The sequence below is a fragment of the Salvelinus sp. IW2-2015 genome, linkage group LG18, assembly GCF_002910315.2.
Source record: "Salvelinus sp. IW2-2015 linkage group LG18, ASM291031v2, whole genome shotgun sequence".
NCBI classification, from domain to species: Eukaryota; Metazoa; Chordata; class Actinopteri; order Salmoniformes; family Salmonidae; genus Salvelinus; species Salvelinus sp. IW2-2015.
In genome coordinates, this window is record NC_036858.1 from 51,800,413 (window position 1) to 51,825,962 (window position 25,550).

Genomic DNA, 25,550 nt, shown 5'->3' on the forward strand with positions numbered 1-25,550 from the left:
CACAACACACACACACACAACCACACACACACACACACACACACACACACACACCACACACACACACACACACACACACACACCACACACACACACACACTGAGGCATGTCTGGCTACTGCATACACGACCATCAGTTGGGGTCGCTGCATACAAGGAGCAGGGAGGTCGTGCCTCTGTTGTTGGTGTGTCTGGTCCTTGTTACAGATTGATGACTGTCTCAGGAAAACAACAGCGCGGGGGAGCTGAAAGACTGTCACTCAACACAGCATACTGACCCACAGCACACAGGGCAACGCAACAGTGGGCTATGCCAGAAGGTCCCCGGCAGAAGCAGCCGTGTGTGTATGTGTTGTGTGTGTGATGTGTGTGTGTGTGCACATTCTCGTGTGTATTAGATACCTGTGGACTGTGGCTGTGTGTGTTTCTGCACACACACTCACACACACATACACTGTCAGTCCTTCTCCCTGGCCCTCTCAGTCATCTCTCAGGCCCAGGCATGAAGCCTGCTCTGCTCTGCTCAGGGTGCTCAAATCCTATAATTGCTGGCCTGACAGTGACAGGTAATACACACACTGATACCTGGTCTCACCTGGTCGGAAGTAATGAAAATCTACTGCCTGAGCGAGGGAGAGGTGGGGGAGAGGAGAGGGGGGGTGACCCTGGCCTTTCAGAAAGCCAGACCCTCTTCTGGGCCCACTGGGGTTACCCTGCACCTGGCCGGGTAGTGAGGGGAATCATAGAGTGTCCAAACCCTAGAAACATTTTTAGTTAGATTTTGCCTTTCATTAGTGCTCCAACCAACTGCAATGAGACATTCTAGTATGCTAAGTAAGCTACAGTAATTTCCTTATACAGTGAGTTGGTTGGTATGCAGTCAGACTAGCCTCTCAGATACCTTAACAAACTACAGTACACTGGCAATAAATGTTACTTTAGGTAACCACTACAGCAGACACAGAGTGTTGAAGTGTTTGAAGAGTGACACATGGTGGATATTCTATTGGAGGATGAGAATGTTCAATTTTAATCCAGGAGACGAGAGGGATGAAAGAGCAGAAGTGGCTCTTATTTATCAACCACTTCACCCAGGGGAGACGGACAGACAGCTGAGGAGGAAAGCCACAAAACACATAGGTGGTAGTTGTATGTACGCATGGACACACACACACACACCACACACACACACACACACCACAGACACACACACCACACACACCCACACACCACACACAACACACACACACACATACAACAGGCACACCACCACAGCACAACATAACACACACACAACACACTCACAATCAAAATACTGCTTTGAAAAGACAGGGATGTTATTGTTATCATCGATCAACCCTGTTTGGTTAGGATTAAAATCTGCATTCACATGTCTGCATTCAAACAGAGTTGACACAGGGATTATAAACCTGTCAGTGGGGCCATGCCAGAAAGGTGTCATCACTATTAAGATCTACTACAGTAGCTTACCTGCAGATGATGCCTGTAGTTCAGTCTAAACATGGTAGGTAGCCTACTTGGTCGAATGAGGAATATATTTTTTCTCGTCAGTTGAAGAAGTTGCCCTTAATCTCCCTGAGGAGGATGAGTTGGTCAGTCAGCGGTCTAGAGGAGGATGAGCTGGCCAATCAGCGGTCTGCGAGCGTTCATATTTTTAATGACAGGTATATGTCCACATCATTCTATTGATGGGGTAGGCCCACACCATTCTAACACTCAAAAGCTGCTTTTTAACATACTTAATTACCATTTTTTGTAAGGAAAACTATTTCACTCATATTGTAAGTAATTATAGGTCATATTTCATAAAAATCTGGAGACACTGGGAAGTTACTTTAACACGGATCTTTGGTCAGTTTAGGGTTCCCTAATGTATGATGTCCCTGGAACAATATATAGGATGAGGGGAGGGTGATCTCTGGTCAACTTCTATACAGGGCAGAATTTATGGTGGATCATGAATAACAAGCTTAGGGTGCCACCTTGTGGATAGATAGAAAAGTGATTTTTTTTTTTTGGGGGGGGGGGTGTTCAATAGAACATTTTTATAGATTGTAACAGTGAATCTCTTTGATTGAAATACAAATGATCAAATTTATTCAGTTGCCTGTTTAGAGAATAGACAATCAGGTAACTAAAGTGTAGAGATGTGAAGATTTTAACAAGAGGGTAGGCATAGTTTTAGATCCATTGTAAAGTTGTTGCAGTGTTATAGGCAGAATGCTTAACTATGGATGTTATGAGGCTTTGGAATCCCTGCATAACTACTGGTATGCAATAACATTTAGGCTATTTATAAGATGTCAGACAATTTTTGCAGGGAAATCCCAATGCCTCAACAACAACGCCGCTCTTTCATATTCAGCGACCGAGATTTGCATAGTAATTTTTCAATCTCCAATGGAGGCTAGTCATTGGCGCCAGCTGTCATCTACGTTACATTATTGCACCCCTTGACCCCATTCGATCGTTGCTAGGATTGGCTCATTTTTGGGTCAACTACTTGCTTTCGATTTCTATTGGTGAAATCTTTCACACCCATTCTCCATTCATTCACCATTGGCCAAATCCACGTTTTCCACTAGATGGCAAAGCCACAAAGTCAAAATTGGCTATGTCGTAAAAATTATAACAAAAATTATATATTTGGACTTCATTTAAGGTTAGGGTTAGGCAATTGTTATCAGTGTGGTTAGGGTTAATGTTAGGTTTAGGTTTAAAATCAAATTGTATTGAGAAGAGAAATTATAGAAATAGGCGGGGTTTATGACTTTGTGGCTGTGTTAACTAGGGACGACCTCAAATCCATCCAAGTTGAAGGTGAAAGTATTTTCCTATCTCGTCCTGTAGCACTTTATACAGCGGTTTGTGCCCGGGTTGTTTAACGTTTTGTCTAACACCCCTCCTTGGTAATATTCATCATTATGTCGTTATTCGGTGAGGTTCCCCAAGCCACCCCAGTGGCTGTATTCAAGCTGTCGAATGATTTTAAAGAGGACGCGAACCCTAAGAAGGTGAACCTCGGAGTTGGAGGTAAGAGATGATGATGATGCGTCAATCGCTGGGATGAAGTAAACAAGCTAGCTAACATTTAGATCACAGAGTTACACTGCGATAACAATGCACCTGCTGCCTGTCCGATTTCCTGCAACATTAATAATCGCATAGTTMATTTCCCGTTCAACCGTGGCTAATTAGCTAGCTAACGTTAGTAGCTAACTTAGTGTTTTATTTTTTTATTTTATTTAATCTTTATTTAACTAGGCAAGTCAGTGAAGAATACATTCTTATTTACAATGATGGCTTAGTATACCATAGCTAATCCTTTATAACTAGTCCATCATCTGAAATGTTGTGTTGCAGGGCCCTGTTTGAAAACTGGGTAACACTTTACTTGACACCCAGTGTCATAAGACGGTCATAACCATGTCGTAACAGCTGACATAACTTGTCATAATATGGTCATAACACTGTCATTGCACATATATATATATATATATATATATATATATAAAAAGCAACACCTGTTGTGACCTATTGCGTTATTTTATGGCTGGTTATGACACCTACATAAGAGTGTCAAAACCTACATTTATTCAAATGAGTTTTTTCCCTGCCAAGAAGTTTCCTTTCATTTGAAAGTTTGTCACTTAGATCCTTTGTTTTTGTTGTAATAAATTACTTACAGTCATGTTTTTTTCATCGTATTTTAATTAACTTGTAGAAAATACATTTAATGATACTGTCATGAAGCATTATGACCATCCTGTGTCAATGTACTTGGACTAAGAAAATACACTTTATGACACTGTCAAGAAGCATTATGACCATCAGAATCATATAAACCAGGTAGGCCTATCATGTACATGCCCTTATATCAGTCATCAGTCAAAAAGAGTCATCAGTCAAAAAGAGGGTGTCTCGTCCTGCTCCTGAAATCTGCTCCTGCATTCATCCCAGTCATCATCTGAAATGTGCTCCTGCATTCATCCCAGTCATCATCTGAAATGTGCTCCTGCATTCATCCATCTGAAGTTTCTCCTGCATTCATCCCAGTCATCATCTGAAATCTGCTCCTGCATTCATCCCAGTCATCATCTGAATGTTGCTCTGACATTCATCCCAGTCATCATCTGAAATCTGCTCATGCATTCATCCCAGTCATCACCAGCAGAGCATTGAGGTAGACGCATGTCTGACATCAATGTTTGCGCAATTGCGATGATAATTTAACATGGTCGAATTGTATTTATTTATATATAACAAAATCATACTGTTGACACAAGCTGTGGTGTAATGGAATGCTTTCCCCTGTGTGGTAGGTTTTGGGTTTTGACACTTATGTAGGTGTCATAACCAGCCATAAAAGTATGCAATATATGTCACAACAAGTGTAAATATATGTCATGACAGTGTTATGACCATATTATAACAGGTTATGGCAAGTTATATCAGCTTTTATGACATATTATGACATGTTTGACTGGGTGTCAAGTAAAGTGTCACCTTTTTGCATTCTCCCTCAATGTTGTGACAGACTGGATCTGTTCTATGTGTTGAAACCTTTTCACCTAACCAATCAATCAGGCTAGCATGATGTCCTTTGCTTTCTGTGCTGATTGTTCAGAATCCGTAGATAGCCTAGCAAGGCCTATATAACCTGTTGTTGGCAGTCATCCAAAGAAGTGGCTCTGTCACTGCAGTAAGGAGGACTGGAACAGACTGGAACATGCCGGTAGTTGTAGCTGGAGATCAATGAGTCATGGTCATATCACTGTAGGTTAAGATAAATTGACCGTAATCATGGAGTAATTCACTCCCATTCACTCTCTCTATGATCCTCCTATGAGAGACTGTAGACAGAATACACCCCCGTCCCTCCCCTTTCTTATTGTCACACAACCCAAATGTCCATTTAGTCACACAGTGCAGTGCACTCACACATTACCGTTCTTCTGACTGGATCTTTGTATGGAGTGTTGTTATTAATATTTAACACTGCAGCGCAAAGGCTGAAATCTCTATGTGTGATCTGTGAACGCTTGCTTGGCCTCTCTGGACTAAAGGATTTGCATTGCGCTACCTGTGAGCAGAGCTACGCCAGAGAACTGGCCAAAGCTCTGTTGTTGTCACATGGTGTTAAACCCTCTATTAACAATTCATAAGAGTTGGAAAAACGGCGGTGGATTAGGGTCCTATTGGAACACTTTACAGTTCTTTCAGAAAGTATTCATACCCCTTGACTTTTTCCACATTTAGTTGTGTTACAGCCTGAATTTTAAATGGCTTACATTTATATTCTTTTGTTACTGGCTTACACACAATGCCCCATAATGTCAAAGTAGAATCATCTTTTTAGAAATTAATAAAAAATGAAAAGCTGAAATGTCTTGATTCAATAAGTATTCAACCTCTTTGTTATGGCATGCCTAAATAAGTTCAGAAGTAAAAGGTTGTTTAACAAGTCAAATAATAGGTTGCATGGACTCACTCTGTGTGCAATAATAGTGTTTACCTCATCTCGGTACCCCACACATACAATTATCTGTAAGGTCTCTCAGTCGAGCAGTGAATTTCAAGCGCAGATTCAACCACAAAGACCAGGGAGGTTTTCCAATGCCTCACAAAGAAGAGCACCTATTGGTAGATGGATAAAATGTTTAAAAAAACAGACATTGAATATCCCTTTGAGCATGGTGAAGTTATTAATTACTCTTTGGATGGTGTATCAATACACACAGTCACTACAAAGATACAGGCTTCATCCTAACTCAGTTGCCAGAGGGGAATAAACCGCTTAGGTATTTTCACCATGAGGCCAATGGTGACTTTAAAACAGTTACAGAGTTTAATGGCTGTGATAGGAGAATACTGAGGATGGATCAACAACATTGTAGTTACTCCACAATACTAAGCTAATTGACAGAATTGTACAGAATATAAATATTCCAAAACATGCATCCTTTTTGCAACAATGCACTAAAGTAATACTGCAAAAAATGTGGCAAGGCAATTAATCTTTTGTACTGAATACAAAGTGTTTTGTGGTTTCGATTCCCGCTGGGGCCACCCATACGTAAAATGTATGCACTCGTGAGTGTAAGAGACTTACAAAGTGTCGGCTAAATGGCATATAATATTATTATTATTATGTATGGGGCAAATCCAATACAACACATTACTTAGTATCCATATTTTCAAGCATCGTGGTGGCTGCATCATGTTATGGGTATGCTTGTAATCATTAAGGACTGGGCTTTTCAGCATAAAAAAGAAAGGGAATGTGTAAGGTTCTGTATTTATTTTCTTAGTCAACCTTGTGTTCTGTTTCATTATGTTCTTGAACGTAGCCCTGTTTCTCTGTGTTCTTGAACGTAGCTCTGTCTTTCATTTTTGTTAATTGATTTCACCTGTGTTAGTTACTCACCTGGTCTCATCAGCTCCTTATTTAGTTCAGTTCATTCTGTTTGTGCCTTTGTGAGGTATTGTTCGTTTTGACTCTACTAAGCCTTTTCCTAGCTCGTTTGTGAGAACCAGTTATAGCCTTCAGTCCTAGTTTTGATTCACCTGCCTGTTTGCCTACCTGTGTATGACCATTGCCTGCCTGTGACCACGATTCCTGCCTTCTGTGAAGGCGAATTAAACACCTGCCGCGCGTGAATCTACATCTTTTTCTCCCTGAGCTAAGCACAGGCAAAATCCTATAGGAAAATCTGTTTCAGTCTGCTTTCCACCAGACACTGGGAGATGAATTCAGCTTTCAGCAGGACAATAACCTACAACACAAGTACTGTATACACTGGAGTTGCTAACCAAGAAGACAGTGAATGTTGTTGAGTGGTTGATTTAACAGTTTTTACTTAAGTCTGCTTGAAAATCAATGGCAAGACCTGAAAATGGTTGTCCAGCAATAATCAACAACCATTTGAAGAATTTAGAAAATAATAATAGGCAAATGTTGCACAATCCAGGTGTGGAAAGCTCTTAGAGACTTACCTAGAAAGACTCACAGCTGTAATCGCTGCCAAATGTGACTCCAACATGTATTGACTCAGGGTGTTGAATACTTATCTAATGAAGATATATTAGTGTTTTATTTGTCATACATTTTTTACAAATGTTAGAATTATTCTTCCACTTTGACATTACGTAGTATTTTGGCTAGATCGTTGACAAAAAAATTACATTTAAAACATTTTTAATCCCACTTTGTAACACAACAAAATGTGGAAAAAGTCCAGGGGTGTGAATACTTTCTGAAGGCACTGTAAATGTATGCCTCCTCAGTGCCTTCCCTGAAGTAATCGCTAACATGATTGGATGGGCGTAAGCAAGCATTCCACTACATGTAATGTTTTATTTTTTTTATTTAACTAGGCAAGTCAGTTAAGAACAAATTCTTATTTACAATGACGGCCATAGCTTTGACCAATCCAATCATATCAATGATGATTACTTGAAAGGAGGAAAGGATGGATGTTGTTGGATCAGTGCCTAAACTAGCTCTTGAGAATGCAAGGGGGTATACCTATTTACAGACAGAAATGGTATCAGAATGTGAATTTTGAACTTTTGTTGCATACATATCCAGATGATGCTGCGTACTATTTTGCGCAAGGACGCTGTCAGAATGATCAAAGTGTAAATCTGCTGTATCGTGACACTGCGTTTGCTCTTTCCCCCTCCCCCTGCTCTCTCTCTGCAGTGCAGGTCGGAAGTGTTTGAATTTCCCTGATTAGCACAGGTCAGGCCTACGGCCTAGTAATCCCTTCCTGCAGTAGGCTAACAGTAGGCTGGTACTGTGGTCAGCTGGCTGAAAATAGCCTACATAGCCTAGCTACACCATGTGTTTACATGCTCATAGAGCAGATAGACCATGTCCCTTCTCTTGAACTTCAGTCACAAATGATACAGTTCGTCGTGCTCTTTTAGAAAGTGGATGTGGAAGTATGTTTTCAGACAGTTTACAGACTAGAATAGTTGAGTAGGTAAGAGTCTGTAGACAGGAGTGCCTCTCCTCTTTAGCTCAACAACACTGTTTACTCTGATTTAGTAACTTACTAGTTTGGCTTTCTTATCAATGATGTCTGACTGGAATTTAGGACAGCAGAGGAAAGTGCACAGCCGCAGTCTTTGACATTCATCAGGTTGTAGCCTGATCCGTTGAAACTATAAAAACACACCTTTGCAAAGTTGCCCACCACCCACTTAAAAAAAATACTTCAGTTTACTATAGAATACTACAATACTTACTATAGAATTCTGTTGTAAACTGTAGGTATAACACATCTATTTCTATTGGCACAAGCACTGTTCATGAAACAAACTGTTCACACCCTTCTGGTTGGCAGAGACAATTTAGCAGTTTTAAAGCTTATTTCCTGCAATTCCATCCATTTTGCCATGGGATGGAGGTTCTTTTGCCATTTTAACCCAATGAGTCCTACCATCGTGCCGTTGTGATGTAGGACTTCTAACCCCTTTTAAACATTGTGTGTTTATCTATTTCTTTTGCATCCATTGGGTACCAACCATTAGTGTGTGTAGTTAATAGGGGCTGAGCTAGAGCGGTGTTTGTGAAACAAGAGGAGGCCCAGAAACAAGAGGAGGCCCCGAAGAGGCCCAGGACTGGGTCTCTAAATAAAATCATCTGTAGAGTCAGAATGGTTTGAGCTACAAAGTGATCTATGAAAATCTGAGACTCTCACGAACACGCACATGTAGCATGTTTTACTCTATGACACTCACAAGCTATACAAGAGTTGTTAAAAGGTAAGGGGTTCTTCTACATTGCATAATGTAATAATACTGTAATAAGCTCACAGTTGCTGTCACAAACTCCAAACTCCACACAATTGTCACGGACTAGTTGGACATACATTTCCCACTGAGCAAACAATTTCTGTACTTACTGCATTCATATAAATGAATTCTTATCAGGTTTTTGCTTTGCCGGACCTTATTTTTTTGTTGTTGACGTTTGTCAATAAAACTCATGAATGTAACTGTTTATGTCAAATTATTTTGTGTTCTACTTGTAGCCCTGGTTGTCCTGAAAAGAAAATGGCTGGACATGCAGATAAATTAAAGTTTGTCATGGGGTGCAGAGAAAGTGTTGCAGTTTTAAAGCTAATTCCTTATGTGTGTTCATGTGATATTTGAGTGACTAAAAAAACGTTAGCTGGCATGGGTTAGTTGTTCTGGACATTTCTGACAAATTATAAATACAGTTGAAGTCAGAAGTTTACATACACTTAGGTTGGAGTCATTCAAACTCATTTTTCAACCACTCCACAAATTTCTTGTTAACAAACTATAGTTTTGGCAAGTCAGTTAGGACATCTACTTTGTGCATGACACAAGTAATTTTTACAACAATTGTTTACAGACAGATTATTTCACTTATAATTCACTGTATCACAATTCAAGTTGGTCAGAAGTTTACATACACTAAGTTGACTGTGCCTTTAAACAGCTTGGAAAATTCCAGAAAATTATGCCATGGCTTTACAAGCTTCTGAAAGGCTAATTGACATAATTTGAGTCAATTGGAGGTGTACCTGTGGATGTATTTCAAGGCCTACCTTCAAACTCAGTGCCTCTTTCCTTGACATCATGGGAAATCAAAAGAAATCAGAAAAAATGTTTGTAGACCTCCACAAGTCTGGTTCATCCTTGGGAGCAATTTCCAAATGCCTGAAGGTACCACGTTCATCTGTACAAACAATAGTACGCAAGTATAAACACCATGGGACCACGCAGCCGTCATATCGCTCAGGAAGGAGACGCGTTCTGTCTCCTAGAGATTAACGTACTTTAGTGCAAAAAGTGCTAAACAATCCCAGAACAGCAAAGGACCTTGTGAAGATGCTGGAGGAAACAGGTACAAAAGTATCTATATCCACAGTAAAACGAGTTCTATATCAAATTTCTAAATCAAATCAAATCAAATGTATTTATATAGCCCTTCTTACATCAGATATCTCAAAGTGCTGTACAGAAACCCAGCCTAAAACCCCAAACAGCAAGCAATGCAGGTGTAGAAGCACGACATAACCTGAAAGGCCGCTTAGGAAGGAAGAAGCCACTGCTCCAAAACCGCCATAAAAAAGCCAGACTACGGTTTGCAACTGCACATGGGGACAAAGATCGTACTTTTTTGAGAAATGTCCTCTGGTTTGATGAAACAAAAATAGAACTGTTTGGCCATAATGACCATCGCCATGTTTGGAGGAAAAGGGGGAGGCTTGCAAGCCGAAGAACACCATCACAACTGAAGCACGGGGGTAGCAGCATCATGTTGTGGGGGTGCTTTGCTGCAGGAGGGACTGGTGCACTTCACAAAATAGATGGCATCATGAGGATGGAAAATTATGTGGATATATTGAAGCAACATCTCAAGACATCAGTCAGGAAGTTAAAGCTTGGTCGCAAATGGGTCTTAGAAATGGACAATGACCCCAAGCATACTTCCAAAGTTGTGGCAAAATGGCTTAAGGACAACAAAGTCGAGGTATTAGATTGGCCATCACAAGCCCTGACCTCAATCCTATAGAAAATTTGTGGGCAGAACTGAAAAAGCGTGTGTGAGCAAGGAGGACTACAAACCTGACTCAGTTACACCAGCTCTGCCCGGAGGAATGGGCCAAAATTCACCCAACTTATTGTGGGAAGCTTGTGGAAGGCTACCCGAAGTGTTTGACCCAAGTTAAACAATTTAAATGCAATGCTACCAAATACTAATTGAGTGTATGTAAACTTCTGACCCACTGAGAATGTGATGAAAGAAATAAAAGCTGAAATAAATCATTCTCTCTACTGTTATTCTGACATTTCACATTCTTAAAATAAAGTGATGATCCTAACTGACCTAAGACAGGACATTTTTACTAGGATTAAATGTCAGAAATTGTGAGAAACTGAGTTTAAATGTATTTGGCTAAGGTGTATGTAAACTTCCGACTTCAACTGTAGCTCTCTAAGGTCTGACATGACTTGAGGAAAACTGCTGATGCACTACCCAATGAAATTTCACCTTGAGCATTCTACTATTACAACTTTCAGTAGTAAGTTGAAAGCTGTTCCGACCCTTTGCGCCCCCACAGTTTTGGAACTACTGCTGTAGAATACTATATAGTGCATTCGGAAAGTATACTGTGCATTCAGACCCCTTGACTTTTTTCACATTTTGTTACGTTACATATAGTGGCTTGCGAAAGTATTCACCCCGCTTGACATTTTTCCTAATTTGTTGCCTTACAACCTGGAATTCAAATTTATTTTTGGGGAGTTTGTATCATTTGATTTACACAACATGCCTATGACTTTGAAGATGCAAACAATTTTCTATTGTGAAACAAACAAGAAATAAGACAAAAAACCTGAAAACTTGAGCATGCATAACTATTCACCCCCCAAAATCAATACTTTGTAGAGACACCTTCTGCAGCAATTACAGCTGCAAGTCTCTTGGGGTATGTCTCCATAAGCTTGGCACATCTAGCCACTGGGATTTTTGCCAATTTTTCAAGGCAAAACTGCTCCAGCTCTTTCAAATGGGATGGGTTCCGCTGGTGTATAGCAATCTTTAAGTCATACCACAGATTCTCAATTGCATTGAGGTCTGGGCTTTGACTTGGCCATTACAAGACATTTTAATGTTTCCCCTTAAACCACCCGAGTGTTGCTTAGCAGTATGCTTAGGGTCATTGTCCTGCTGGAAGGTGAACCTCTGTCCCAGTCTCAAATCTCTGGAAGAGTGAAACAGGTTTCCCTCAAGAATTTCCCTCTATTTAGCGCCATCCATCATTCCTTCAATTCTGACCAGTTTCCCAGTCCCTGCCGATGAAAAACATGGGGGATGGTGTTCTCAGGGTGATGAGAGGTGTTGGGTTTGCACCAGACATAGTGTTTTCCTTGATGGTCAAAAAGCTCAATTTTAGTCTCATCTGACCAGAGTACCTTCTCCAATATGTTTGGGGAGTCTCCCACATGCCTTTTGGCGAACACCGAACGTGTTTGCTTATTTTTTTCTTTAAGCAATTGCTTTTTTTCTGGCCACTCTTCCTTAAAGCCCAGCTTTGTGGAGTGTATGGCTTAAAGGGGTCCTATGGACAGATACTCCAATCTCCGCTGTGGAGCTTTGCAGCTCCTTCAGGGTTATCTTTGGTCTCTTTGTTGCCTCTGATTAATGCCCTCCTTGCCTGGTCCGTGAGTTTTGGTGGGCGGCCCTCTCTTGGAAGGTTTGTTGTGGTGCCGTATTCTTTCCATTTTTTAATAATGGATTTAATGGTGCTCCGTAGAATGTTCAAAGTTTCGGGTATTTTTTAATAACCCAACCCTGATCTGTACTTCCACAACTTTGTCCCTGACCTGTTTGGAGAGCTCCTTGGTCTTCATGGTGCCGCTTGCTTGATGGTGCCCCTTGCTTAGTGGGGTTGCAGACTCTGGGGCCTTTCAGAGCAGGTGTATATATACTGAGATCATGTGACAGATCATGTGACACTTAGATTGCACACAGGTGGACATTATTTGACTAATTATGTGACTTCTGAGGGTAATTGGTTGCACCAGATCTTATTTAGGGGCTTCATAGCAAGTTATTTTTTTCATTTCACTTCACCAATTTGGACTATTTTGGGTATGTCCATTACATGAAATCTAAATAAAAATCAATTTAAATTACAGGTTGTAATGCAACAAAATAGGAAAAACGCCAAGGAGGATGAATACTTTTGCAAAGCACTGTACAGCCTTATTCTAAAATTGATTAAATAAACAATTTTCCCCATCAATCTATACACAATACCCAATAATGACAAAGCAAAAACAGGTTTCTAGGATTTTTTTGCAAATGTATTAAAAATAACTAAGACAGATATACCTTATTTACACAGGTATTTCTCCAGTAGGTTTCCTCAAGGACAAAGCCTGCACTTTGATGTCAAAGATAATAAAATAAAAACGCTATAGTAAATACTACAGTAATGTCTGCAAAAACGACAGTATACTACAGTCTGTTAAAACACTACAGTAAATACTACAGTATACTAAAGTCCGCAAAAACACTACAGTACTAAATACTACAGTATTATACAATCCGTAAAAACACTATATGAAATACTATAGTATACCGTTTAAATACTGTAGTAAACTGTAAATACTACAATAAAGACTGCGAAAACACTACAGTGAACACGATAATATTTATACCATAGTATACTATAGTATTTTTTCATGTGGATGAGACATACGGTAGGCCTAATTACATATTAGTCTACTTGGATCTTGCAGAGCAGTAAAGCTTCTAGTGTAGTAGAGCGCAGGTGAGAGTGTTTGTGACATTTCCATCTGAGTTAGAACTCTCCTCAGGTTGTCAGTGTTCATTGTTCATTGGCACCTTCCCCTCTTGAGTGGGTTGCTCACCAAGGCAGTAATGCCAGCTGGAGAGAGAGCCATAGGGCCACAATTGGGCTACTGCAACATTTGCATCGTAAAACAAACATAACTGGTAAAAACATATATCAATATGTCGGCTATATCAGGCTCATATATTGGAAACACTGTATCCCCCCTCACCTGCTGTAGCTAGCCTGTCTCTTCCCTCCAGCCTACAGGACAGATGAGGGCCAGCCCTGGGTGCTGCCCGTGGTTAAGAAGGTGGAGAAGATCATCGTAGCGGACAACAGTCTGAACCATGAGTACCTGGCCATTCTGGGTCTGCCTGAGTTTAGGTCCTCTGCATCCAAGATCGCCCTGGGAGAAGACAGCCCTGCCATCCAGGAGAACAGGGTAAGGTAGTTTATGAAGTGAGTGTGTTAGGGGAGTTGTGTTGTGTGCATGTGTGCGTGATTATGCAGATATTGAGCTGAATTTAAAGGAATGTATTTAAATTTGTACTGGTGCACTACATTGCTCCTAAGTAGTTATCAAGTCACTTATTTAGTGTGTATCAGCCACCACCTTCTCTTTTCCTCTGTCTCTCTCTCCCCCTCTCTCTCTACTGTCTCTCTCTCTCGGTCACCCTCTCTCACTCTCCCTCACCCACCTATCTCTCTCTCTCTCACTCGCTTCCTGTCTCTCTGTCAGGTGGGAGCGGTGCAGTGTCTGGGGGGTACAGGTGCTCTGAAGATGGGGGCAGAGTTTCTCAGACGCTGGTACAACGGGAATGACAACACAAAAACACCTGTCTATGTCTCAGCGCCTACCTGGGGTACACACACACACACACACACACACACACACACACACACACACACACACACACACACGCACACAGGAACGACAACACTTAAACACCTGTTTACATATCTGCTCGTACGGCTGATTCAGGGCTGTATGAATGTCCTCAAATAAGATATAAACTTTTCATTGTTGTTGTTATCTAATCTGGACCTTATACTGCTAAATTGTCCTCTTAATAGTTAATTAATAGGTGACTATATACAGTGCCTTGGGAAAGTATTCAGACCCCTTGACCTTTTTCCACATTTTGTTACGTTACAGCCTTATTCTAAAATTGATTTTTGTTTATTCTCATCAATCTGCACACAATACCCCATAATGACAAAGCAAAAATAGTTTTTTTGAAATTTTTGCTAATTTATAAAAAATACTAAACTGAAATATCACATTTACATAACTATTCAGACCCTTTACTCTGTACTTTGTTGAAGCACCTTTGGCAGCGATTACTGGATCGAGTCTTCTTGGGTATGACGCTACAAGCTTGGCACACCTGTATTTGGGGAGTTTCTCCCATTCTTCTCTACATATTCTCTCAAGCTCTGTCAGGTTGGATGGGGATTCTTTTTTTTATAACATTTTTATTTAACATTTAACTAGGCAAGTCAGTTAAGAGCAAATTCTTATTTACAATGATTGCCTACCCCGGCCAAACCCGGACGACGCTGGGCCAATTGTGCGTCGCCCTATGGGATTCCCAATCACGGCCGGTTGTGATACAGCCTGGAATCGAACCAGGGTCTGTAGTGATGCCTCTAGCACTGAGATGCAGTGCCTTAGACCGCTGCGCCACTCGGGAGACCCTGCCATTCGGGAGCGTTGCTGCACAGCTATTTCCAGGTCTCTCCAGAGATGTTCGATCGGGATCAAGTCCGGGCTCTGGCTGGGCCACTCAAGGACATTTAGAGACTTGTCCCGAGGCCACTCCTGCATCATTGTCTTGGCTGTGTATTTAGGGTTGTTGTCTTGTTGGAAGTTGAACCTTTGCCCCAGTCTGAGGTCTTGAGCGCTCTGGAGCAGGTTTTCATCAAGGATCTATCTGTACTTTGCTCTGTTCATCTTTGCCTTGATCCTGACTAGTCTCCCAGTCYCTGCTGCTTAAAAACATCCCCACAGCATGATGCTGCCACCACCATGCTTCACCGTAGGGATGGTGCCAGGTTTCCTCCAGGCGTGACACTTGGTATTCAGGCCAAATAGTTCAATCTTGGTTTCATCAGACCAGAGAATCTTGTTTCTCATGGTCTGAGAGTCTTTAGGTGCCTTTTGGCAAACTCCAAGTGGGCTGTCATATGCCTTTTACTGAGGAGTGGCTTCCGTCTGGCCACTCTACCATAAAGGCCTGATTGATGGATTGCAGAGATGGTTGTCCTTTTGGAAGGTTCTCCCACCTCCACAGAGGAACTCTAGAGCTCTGTCAGAGTGACCACCGGGTTCTTGGTCACCTCCCTGACCAAGGCCCTTCTCCCCTGATTACTCAATTTGGCCGGGCGGCCAGCTCCAGGAAGAGTCTTGGTGGTTCCAAACTTCTCCCATTTAAGAATGAGGGAGGCCACTGTGTTCTTGTGGACCTTCAATGCTGCAGAATATTTTTGGTACCCTTCCCGAGGTCAGTGCCTCGACACAATCCTGTCTACGAGCTCTACGGACAATTCCTTCGACCTCATGGCTTGGGTTTTGCTCTGACATGCACTGTCAACTGTGGGACATTATATAGACAGGTGTGTGCCTTTCCAAATCATATCCAATCAATTGAATTTACCGCAGGTGGACCCCAATCAAGTTGTAGAAACATGTCAAGGAGGATCAATGGAACAGGATGCACCTGAGCTCAATTTCGAGTCTCATAACAAAGGTTCAGAATACTTATGTAAATAAGGTATTTCTGTTTTTTATTTTTAATAAACCTGTTTTGCTTTGTCATTATGGGGTATTGTGTGTAGATTGCTGAGAAGTTTTGTTATTTAATCAATTTTACAATAAGGCTGTAACGTAACAAAATGTGGAACAAGTCAAGGGGTCTGAATACTTTCCAAAGGAACCGTAGGTGATTAAGTCCAGCATGTTACTTTTTAACATGCTGGACTTAATCTTGGTAACAATGTCAGCGAATGTTACAAAGCAGGCCTCAAAAGACACATGAAGCATTCAAAGAAAGACTCCTCTTTAGAGAAAAGTGTTGTGAAACCTCTACTGTTTGTTTCTAGAGAACCACAACGCTGTGTTTGCCAACGCCGGGTTCGAGGACATCCGTCCCTATAAGTACTGGGACGCAGAGAAGCGGGGTCTGGATCTGGACGGTTTCCTAGGCGACCTGGAGGTGAGACGCTGACCTCTGAACTGGTGGTGTTGACATGGAGACCATACCGCCTCCCGAACTCTGAGTTTACCTCACAATAGTGAATATTGAATATCTTAACTGGTCATGTCAACGTAGATAGTAAATTAGCTTTTGTCACACTGTTGAAAAGAGGATAGGTTTGGCTTTCTAACGATACCAACTTGGTGCATCAACTCCCAGTACACAATATATGATTTGTCTGTCCTGTAGTCTAACATTGACCTTTCACCCCTGTCCCAGAGTGCACCAAAGCATTCCATCTTTGTTTTGCACGCGTGCGCCCACAACCCCACCGGCACAGACCCTACACACGTAGAGTGGATGCAGGTGGCTGAGGTCATGAAGGTAAGACTGTGTGTGTGTGTGTGTGTGTGTGTGTGTGTGTGTGTGTGTGTGTGTGTGTGTGTGTGTGTGTGTGTGTGTGTGTGTGTGTGTGTGTGTGTGTGCGTGCGTGCGTGCGCGCTCGGCGGCGTTTACACGTTTTACTCTACTTGTGAGTACCAGAAGTCCTCACAGGAATAGTAAACCACCTAAAAAGGCTATTTGTAAAAATACTGTTTTATGGGTTAGGGTTAGGTTTAGTGTTAGAGGTTAGTGAAAATAGGACTTTGAATGGAATCAATTGTTGGTCCCCCAAAAAAATAGTAAGACATAGCTGTGTGTGTGTGTGTGTGTGTGTGTGTACACGCGCAGCATTATGTAACACAAAAAATATATTATTATATTTATGTGCATGTCATTTTTTTATTTTCTGAAGGTTTTAATATTTCTCCTTTTTTTGTTTTCTCTCTCCCCAGAGGAGGAAGCTGTTTGTGTTCTTTGACTCAGCGTACCAGGGCTTTGCGTCAGGCTGTCTGGATAAGGATGCCTGGGCCGTGCGCTACTTTGTCACGCAGGGCTTCGAGATGTTCTGTGCCCAGTCCTTCTCCAAGAACTTTGGCCTCTACAGTGAGACACACACACACTCACACACACACACACCAGTGTTGATTTCGTCAACAATAACTATGAAGAAAAATACTCGTCAACTATGTACCTATTTTTCCTGACTAGAACAATGACGACAACGAGACGAGATGCCCTGGAAAAAACTAGAACTTACAAATTATTTTTAATTTTAGTCAATGGAAATGTGATGAGATGAGAATTCCATGTGAAACTAATGGACATTAAATTTGACATGGAGCTCCTTTTCATCTGTTTTGTTCAATCCTAAGCATGCGTGCATGCAGAATTTTTTTATGCAATCCTCTCGTTGGCAGAATTAACTTCTTCAGTTGCGTGAGCTGATCTGCCCGGCTCTCCCACACAGCTCCCAGGCAGTCACTTCAGTCACTCGTCAATCTTCTGAACTGATGCGAAGCCAGGACACTTCACTTAACTAGGCTAACCTCAGCTAGAAACAATAATGTTTACTCTTTCTCCTACTTTCATGTAGACTGTTTTCTCATGTGCGCTGTTATTTATTCATTCGTGTTGCTGCTCTCGCGTCACAGTACTCAAATGCGAGTTGCGGTTGCTATTTTCCTATGGGAAAAACAAATGCTATTTGTTGAATATTAGGATTACAGTAATACTTCTGGCATTTTTTGGAAAGCTCAAATGCTCCCCCTTTCAAGGAAACCATTGTTATTTAAGCCCCTTGACGGTTACGATGGGGATAAAATCTGAGATGTAAATTGTTTAACCTATAGGCTTTTTAGCCTATATGGTTAATTATGGCTGGCATTGGTAACAATCTGCCACAATATCAATGTTGCCAGCTAAGGTATAGGAGGGGATAGTAGGCCTAGCTGTACAAAGCTATCTGAATGTACACAAGATGGAAGTTTTGTGTACATTTGTGTACGGTCCCGTGTGGCTCAGTTGGTAGAGCATGGCGCTTGCAACGCCAGGGTTGTGGGTTCATTCCCCACGGGGGGACCAGGATGAATATGTATGAACTTTCCAAATTGTAAGTCGCTCTGGATAAGAGCGTCAGCTAAATGACTTAAATGTAAATGTAAATGTAAGTTAAAGGTAGCCTAAATATTCATTATAAAAATAAAAAAAAGTAAAATACTATTATGTGGGCTCAAATCAAATCAAGTTTATTTGTCCCGTGCGCCGAATACAACAGGTGTAGACCTTACAGTGAAATGCTTACTTACAGGCCCGAACCAACAGTGTTATTTTTAAGTCGCTCTGGATAAGAGCGTCTGCTAAATGACTCAAATGTAAATGTAAATGTAAGTACCTATTAGGTGTACAATAGATAAGTAAAGAAATAAAAAACAACAGTAAAAAGACAGTGAATAATAACAGTAGCGAGGATATATACAGTAGCGAGGCTATAACAGGCAACGTTAGTCGGGCTAATTGAGGTTGTATGTACATGTACAGTTGAAGTGGGAAGTTTACACCTAGCCAAATACATTTAAACTCAGTTTTTCACAATTCCTGACATTTAATCATGGTAAAAATTTCCTGTCTTAGGTCAGCTAGGAACGCCACTTTATTTTAAGAATGTGAAATGTCAGAATAATAGTTTAGAGAATTATTTATTTCAGCTTTTATTTCTTTCATCACATTCCCAATGGGTCAGAAGTTTACATACACTCAATTAGTATTTGGTAGCATTGCCTTTAAATTGTTTAACTTGGGTCAAACGTTTCGGGTAGCCTTCCACAAGCTTCCCACAATAAGTTGGGTGAATTTTGTCCCATTCCTCCTGACAGAGCTGGTGTAACTGAGTCAGGTTTGTAGGCATCCTTGCTCGCACACGCATTTTCAGTTCTGCCCACAAATTTTCTATATGGTTGAGGTCAGGGCTTTGTGATGGCCACTCTAATACCTCGACTTTGTTGTCCTTAAGCCATTTTACAACCACTTTGGAAGTATGCTTGGGGTCATTGTCCATTTGGAAGACACATTTGCGATCAAGCTGTAACTTCCTGACTGATGTCTTGAGATGTTGCTTCAATATATCCACATMATTTTCCATCCTCATGATGCTATCTATTTTGTGAAGTGAACCAGTCCCTCCTGCAGCAAAGCACCCCCACAACATGATGCTGCTGCCCCCGTGCTTCATGGTTGGGATGGTGTTCTTCGGCTTGCAAGTCTCCCCCTTTTTCCTCCAAACATAACGATGGTCATTATGGCCATACAGTTCTATTTTTGTTTCATCAGACCAGAGGACATTTCTCAAAAAAGTACGATCTTTGTCCCCATGTGCAGTTGCAAACCGTAGTCTGGCTTTTTTATGGCGGTTTTGGAGCAGTGGCTTCTTCCTTGCTGAGCGGCCTTTCAGGTTATGTCGATATAGGACTCGTTTTACTGTGGATAAATATACTTTTGTACCTGTTTCCTCCAGCATCTTCACAAGGTCCTTTGCTGTTGTTCTGGTATTGTTTTGCACTTTTCGCACCAAAGTACATTCATCTCTAGGAGACAAAACGCATCTCCTTTCTTAGTGGTATAACTGCTGCGTGGTCCCATGGTGTTTATACTTGCGTACTATTGTTTGTACAGATGAACGTGGTACCTTCAGGCGTTTGGAAATTGCTCCCAAGGATGAACCAGACTTGTAGAGGTCTACAAACATTTTTTCTGAGGTCTTGGCTGATTTATTTTGATTTTCCCATGATGTCAAGCAAAGAGGCACTGAGTTTGAAGGTAGGCCTTGAAATACATCCACAGGTACACCTCCATTTGACTCAAATGATGTCAATTAGCCTATCAGAAGCTTTTAAAGCCATGACATCATTTTCTGGAATTTTCCAAGCTGTTTAAAGGCACAGTCAACTTAGTGTATGTAAACTTCTGACCAACTGGAATTGTGATGTGATACTGTGAATTATAGGTGAAATAATCTGTCTGTAAACAATTGTTGGAAAAATTTATTGTGTCATACACAAAGTAGATGTCCTAACCGAAAGCTATRGTTTGTTAACAAGAATTTTGTGGAGTGGTTGAAAAATGAGTTTTAATGACTCCAACCTAAGTATATGTAAACTTCCGACTTCAACTGTAAATGAATGTATAGTTAAAGTAACTATGCATATATGATAAACAGAGAGTAGCAGCAGCGTAAAAGAGGGGACACAAACACAATGCAAATAGTCTGGGTGGCCATTTGATTACCTGTTCAGGAGTCTTATGGCTTGGGGGTAAAAGCTGTTGTGAAGCCTTTTAGTTCTTGACTTGGCGCTCCGGTACAGCTTGCCATGTGGTAGTAGAGAGAACAGTGTATGACTGGGGTGGCTGGAGTCTTTGACACTTTTTAGGGCCTTCCTTTGACACCGCCTGGTGTAGAGATCCTGGATGGCAGGCAGCTTAGCCCCAGTGATGTACTAGGCTTTACGCACTACCCTCTGTAGTGCCTTGCAGTCGGAGGCCGAGCAGTTGCCATACCAGGCAGTGATGCAACCAGTCAGGATGCTCTCGATGTTGCAGCTGTAGAACCTTTTGAGGATCTGAGGACCTATGCCAAATCTTTTTAGTTTCCTGAGGGGGAATAGGCTTTGTCGTGCCCTCTTTACGACTGTCTTGATGTGTTTGAACCATTCTAGTTTGTTGGTGATGTGGACACCAAGGAAATTGAAGCTTTCAACATGCTCCCCTGCAGCCCGTCGATGAGAATGGGGGCATGCTCGGTCCTCCATTTGCTGTAGTACACAATCAGCTCCTTAGTCCTGGTTACGTTGAGGGATAGGTTGTTATTCTGGCACCACCCAGCCAGGTCTCTGACCTCCTCCCTATAGGCTGTCTCGTCGTTGTCGGTGATCAGGCCTACTACCACTGTTGTGTCGTCTGCAAACTTAATGAGGGTGTTGGAGTTGTGCCTGGCCACGCAGTCGTGGGTGAACAGGAAGTACGGGAAGGAACTGAGCACGCACCCCTGAGGGGCTCCAGTGTTGAAGATCAGCATGGCAGATGTGTTACTACCTACACTCACCGCCTGGGGGCGGCCCGTCAGGAAGTTCAGGTGTTTAGGCCCAGGATCCTTAGCTTAGTGATGAGCTTTGAGGGTACTATGGTGTTGAACTCTGAGCTGTAGTCAATGAATAGCATTCTCACGTAGGTGTTCCTTTTGTCCAGGTGGGAAAGGGCAGTGTGGAGTGCAATAGAGATTGCATCATCTATGGATCTGTTTGGGCGGTATGCAAATTGGAGTGGGTCTAGGGTTTCTGGGATAATGGTGTTGATGTGAGCCATTACCAGCCTTTCAAAGCACTTCATGGCTACGGACGTGAGTGCTACCGGTCTGTAGTTATTTAGGCAGGTTGCCTTAGTGTTCTTGGGCACAAGGACTATGGTGGTCTGCTTAAAACGTGTTGGTATTACAGACTCAATCAGGGACATGTTGAAAATGTCATTGAAGACACCTGCATTTGGTCAGCACATGCCCGGAGCACACATCCTGGTAATCTGTCTGGCCCTGCGGCCTTGTGAATGTTGACCTGTTTAAAGTTCTTACTCACCTCGGCTATGGAGAGCATGATCACACAGTTCGTCCGGAACAGCTGATGCTCTCTTGCATGACTCAGTGTTGCTTGCCTCGAAGCGAGCATAGAAGTGTATTAGCTAGTCTGGTAGGCTGGTGTCACTGGGCAGCTCTCGGCTGTGCTTCCCTTTGTAGTCTGTAATAGTTTGCAAGCCCTGCCACAAGACGAGCGTCGGAGCCGATGTAGTACAATCTTAGTCCTGTATTGGCGCTTTGCCTGTTTGATGGTTCGTCGGAGGGCATAGCAGGATTTCTTGTAAGCTTCTGGGTTAGAGGCGTCACTACAGACCCTGGTTTGATTCCAGGCTGTATCACAAACGGCCATGATTGGGAGTCCCATAGGGCAGTGCACAATTGGCCCAGCGTCTTTAGGGTTTTGCCGGGTTAGTCCGTCATTGTAAATAAGAATTTGTTCTTACCTGACTTAGTTAAATAAAGGTTAAGTAAAAAATATATAAAAAATATGTGACTAAAATGGCTGTGACTAAAATAGTTCAGACTTTTATTCGACTGATAATAACTGAAACTAACGGATTAAAGGACAAAAATTTGACTACGACTAAAAAGGTATTTTAAGGCTAAAACTAAATCTAAAATTGCTGCCAAGATTGACACACACGCACTCACACACACACTGTAAGATTGACACACATGCACTCACACACACACTGTAAGATTGACACACATGCACTCACACACACACTGTAAGATTGACACACATGCACTCAACACCACACTGTTTAAGATGACACACATTGCACTCACACACACACTGTAAGATCACATGCACACACAATAAGATTGACACTCTCACAACCAATCTTATGTATCAAAAAACCAATCTATGTATTCTTACTCCCACCTTTCACACATAACACGCGCACACACATTTCAAATGTAATATATGTACATAATGCAATCTGTAAACTGCAGGGAATACTAAATAAAATGTCTGTGTGCTGGCAGATGAGCGGTGGGGAACCTGACTATTGTAGCTCGTGATTCTGACAACCTGAAGAGAGTTCTATCTCAGATGGGAGAAGATTGTCAGGGTAACCTGGTCCAACCCTCCCTCTCAGGGTGCAAGGCTGGTCGCCATCACACTCAACACACCTGAACTCTTCGCTGAATGGTGGGTACACACACACAGACATTACAAAAGTAGTGTATGCACGTCCAACAATTAAACATGAGTGGTCAAAACGTTGATCTATATCCTCCCTTCCTCCCCCTCTCTGTCTGTCTAACCCTGTCTCTCCGTCTAACCCTGTCTCTCCGTCCAACCCTGTCTCTCCGTCTAACCCTGTCTCTGTCTAACCCTGTCTCTCCGTCCAACCCTGTTTCTCCGTCTAACCCTGTCTCTGTCTAACCCTGTCTCTCCGTCTAACCCTGTCTCCGTCTAACCCTAGAACCCCCCAGGGGGGTTTAGACAGACAGAGAGGGGGAGGAAGGGAGGATATAGATCAACGTTTTGACCACTCATGTTTAATTGTTGGACGTGCATACACTACTTTTGTAATGTCTGTGTGTGTTACCCACCATTCAGCGAAGAGTTCAGGTGTGTTGAGTGTGATGGCGACCAGCCTTGCACCCTGAGAGGGAGGGTGGACCAGGTTACCCTGACAATCTTCTCCATCTGAGATAGAACTCCTTCAGGTTGTCAGAATCACGAGCTACAATAGTCAGGTTCCCCACACGCTCATCTGCCAGCACACAGACATTTTATTTAGTATTCCTGCAGTTTACAGATTGCATTATGTACATATATTACATTTGAAATGTGTGTGCCGTGTTATGTGGTGAAAGGTGGGAGTAAGAATACATAGATGGTTTTTGATACATAAGATTGGTTGTGAGTGCATGTGTGTCAATCTTACAGTGTGTGTGTGAGTGCATGTGTGTCAATCTTACAGTGTGTGTGTGAGTGCATGTGTGTCAATCTTACAGTGTGTGTGAGTGCATGTGTGTCAATCTTACAGTGTGTGTGTGAGTGCATGTGTGTCAATCTTACAGTGTGTGTGTGAGTGCGTGTGTGTCAATCTTGGCAGCAATTTTAGATTTAGTTTTAGCCTTAAAATACCTTTTTTAGTCGTAGTCAAATTTTTGTCCTTTAATCCGTTAGTTTCAGTATTATCAGTCGAATAAAAGTCTGAACTATTAGTCACAGCCATTTTAGTCACATATTTTTTATTATATTTTTTTACTTAACCTTTATTTAACTAAAGTCAGGTAAGAACAAATTCTTATTTACAATGACGGACTAACCCGGCAAAACCCTAAAGACGCTGGGCCAATTGTGCACTGCCCTATGGGACTCCCATCATGGCCGTTTGTGATACAGCCTGGAATCAAACCAGGGTCTGTTAGTGACGCCTCTAACCCAGAAGCTTACAAGAAATCCTTGCTATGCCCTCCGACGAACCATCAAACAGGCAAAGCGCCAATACAGGGACTAAGATTGTACTACATCGGCTCCGACGCTCGTCTTGGGCAGGGCTTGCAAACTATTACAGACTACAAAGGGAAGCACAGCCGAGAGCTGCCCAGTGACACCAGCCTACCAGACTAGCTAATACACTTCTATGCTCGCTTCGAGGCAAGCAACACTGAGTCATGCAAGAGAGCATCAGCTGTTCCGGACGAACTGTGTGATCATGCTCTCCATAGCCGAGGTGAGTAAGAACTTTAAACAGGTCAACATTCACAAGGCCGCAGGGCCAGACAGATTACCAGGATGTGTGCTCCGGGCATGTGCTGACCAAATGCAGGTGTCTTCAATGACATTTTCAACATGTCCCTGATTGAGTCTGTAATACCAACACGTTTAAGCAGACCACCATAGTCCTGTTGGCCCAAGAACACAAGGCAACCTGCCTAAATAACTACAGACCGGTAGCACTCACGTCCGTAGCCATGAAGTGCTTTGAAAGGCTGGTAATGGCTCACATCAAACACCATTATCCCAGAAACCCTAGACCCACTCCAATTTGCATACCGCCCAAACAGATCCATAGATGATGCAATCTCTATTGCACTCCACACTGCCCTTTCCCACCTGGACAAAAGGAACACCTACGTGAGAATGCTATTCATTGACTACAGCTCAGAGTTCAACACCATAGTACCCCTCAAAAGCTCATCACTAAGCTAAGGATCCTGGGCCTAAACACCTGAACTTCCTGACGGGCCGCCCCCAGCGGTGAGTGTAGGTAGTAACACATCTGCCATGCTGACTCTTCAACACTGGAGCCCCTCAGGGGTGCGTGCTCAGTCCTTCCCGTACTTCCTGTTTCACCCACGACTGCGTGGCCAGGCACAACTCCCAACACCCTCATTAAGTTTGCAGACGACACAACGTGGTAGTAGGCCTGATCACCGACAACGACGAGACAGCATAGGAGGAGGTCAGAGACCTGGCTGGGTGGTGCCAGAATAACAACCTATCCTCATCTCTCTC

The 25,550-nt window shown here is 42.3% G+C and overlaps 1 protein-coding gene across 1 annotated transcript in view; it reads left to right on the forward strand.

Annotated features, from left to right (window-relative positions):
- The first annotated feature begins 2,790 nt into the window (after positions 1 to 2,790).
- The window catches only part of got1 (glutamic-oxaloacetic transaminase 1, soluble), a 24,999-nt gene continuing 2,239 nt past the window's right edge, over positions 2,791 to 25,550 (forward strand). The window contains 9 exon segments of the mRNA XM_024007951.3: positions 2,791 to 3,053; positions 13,630 to 13,811; positions 14,109 to 14,232; positions 16,472 to 16,584; positions 16,846 to 16,950; positions 17,403 to 17,553; positions 20,119 to 20,124; positions 23,065 to 23,129; positions 23,131 to 23,225. Of these exon segments, the coding sequence (XP_023863719.1) occupies positions 2,945 to 3,053; positions 13,630 to 13,811; positions 14,109 to 14,232; positions 16,472 to 16,584; positions 16,846 to 16,950; positions 17,403 to 17,553; positions 20,119 to 20,124; positions 23,065 to 23,129; positions 23,131 to 23,225 (950 nt within the window). The 5' untranslated portion in view covers positions 2,791 to 2,944.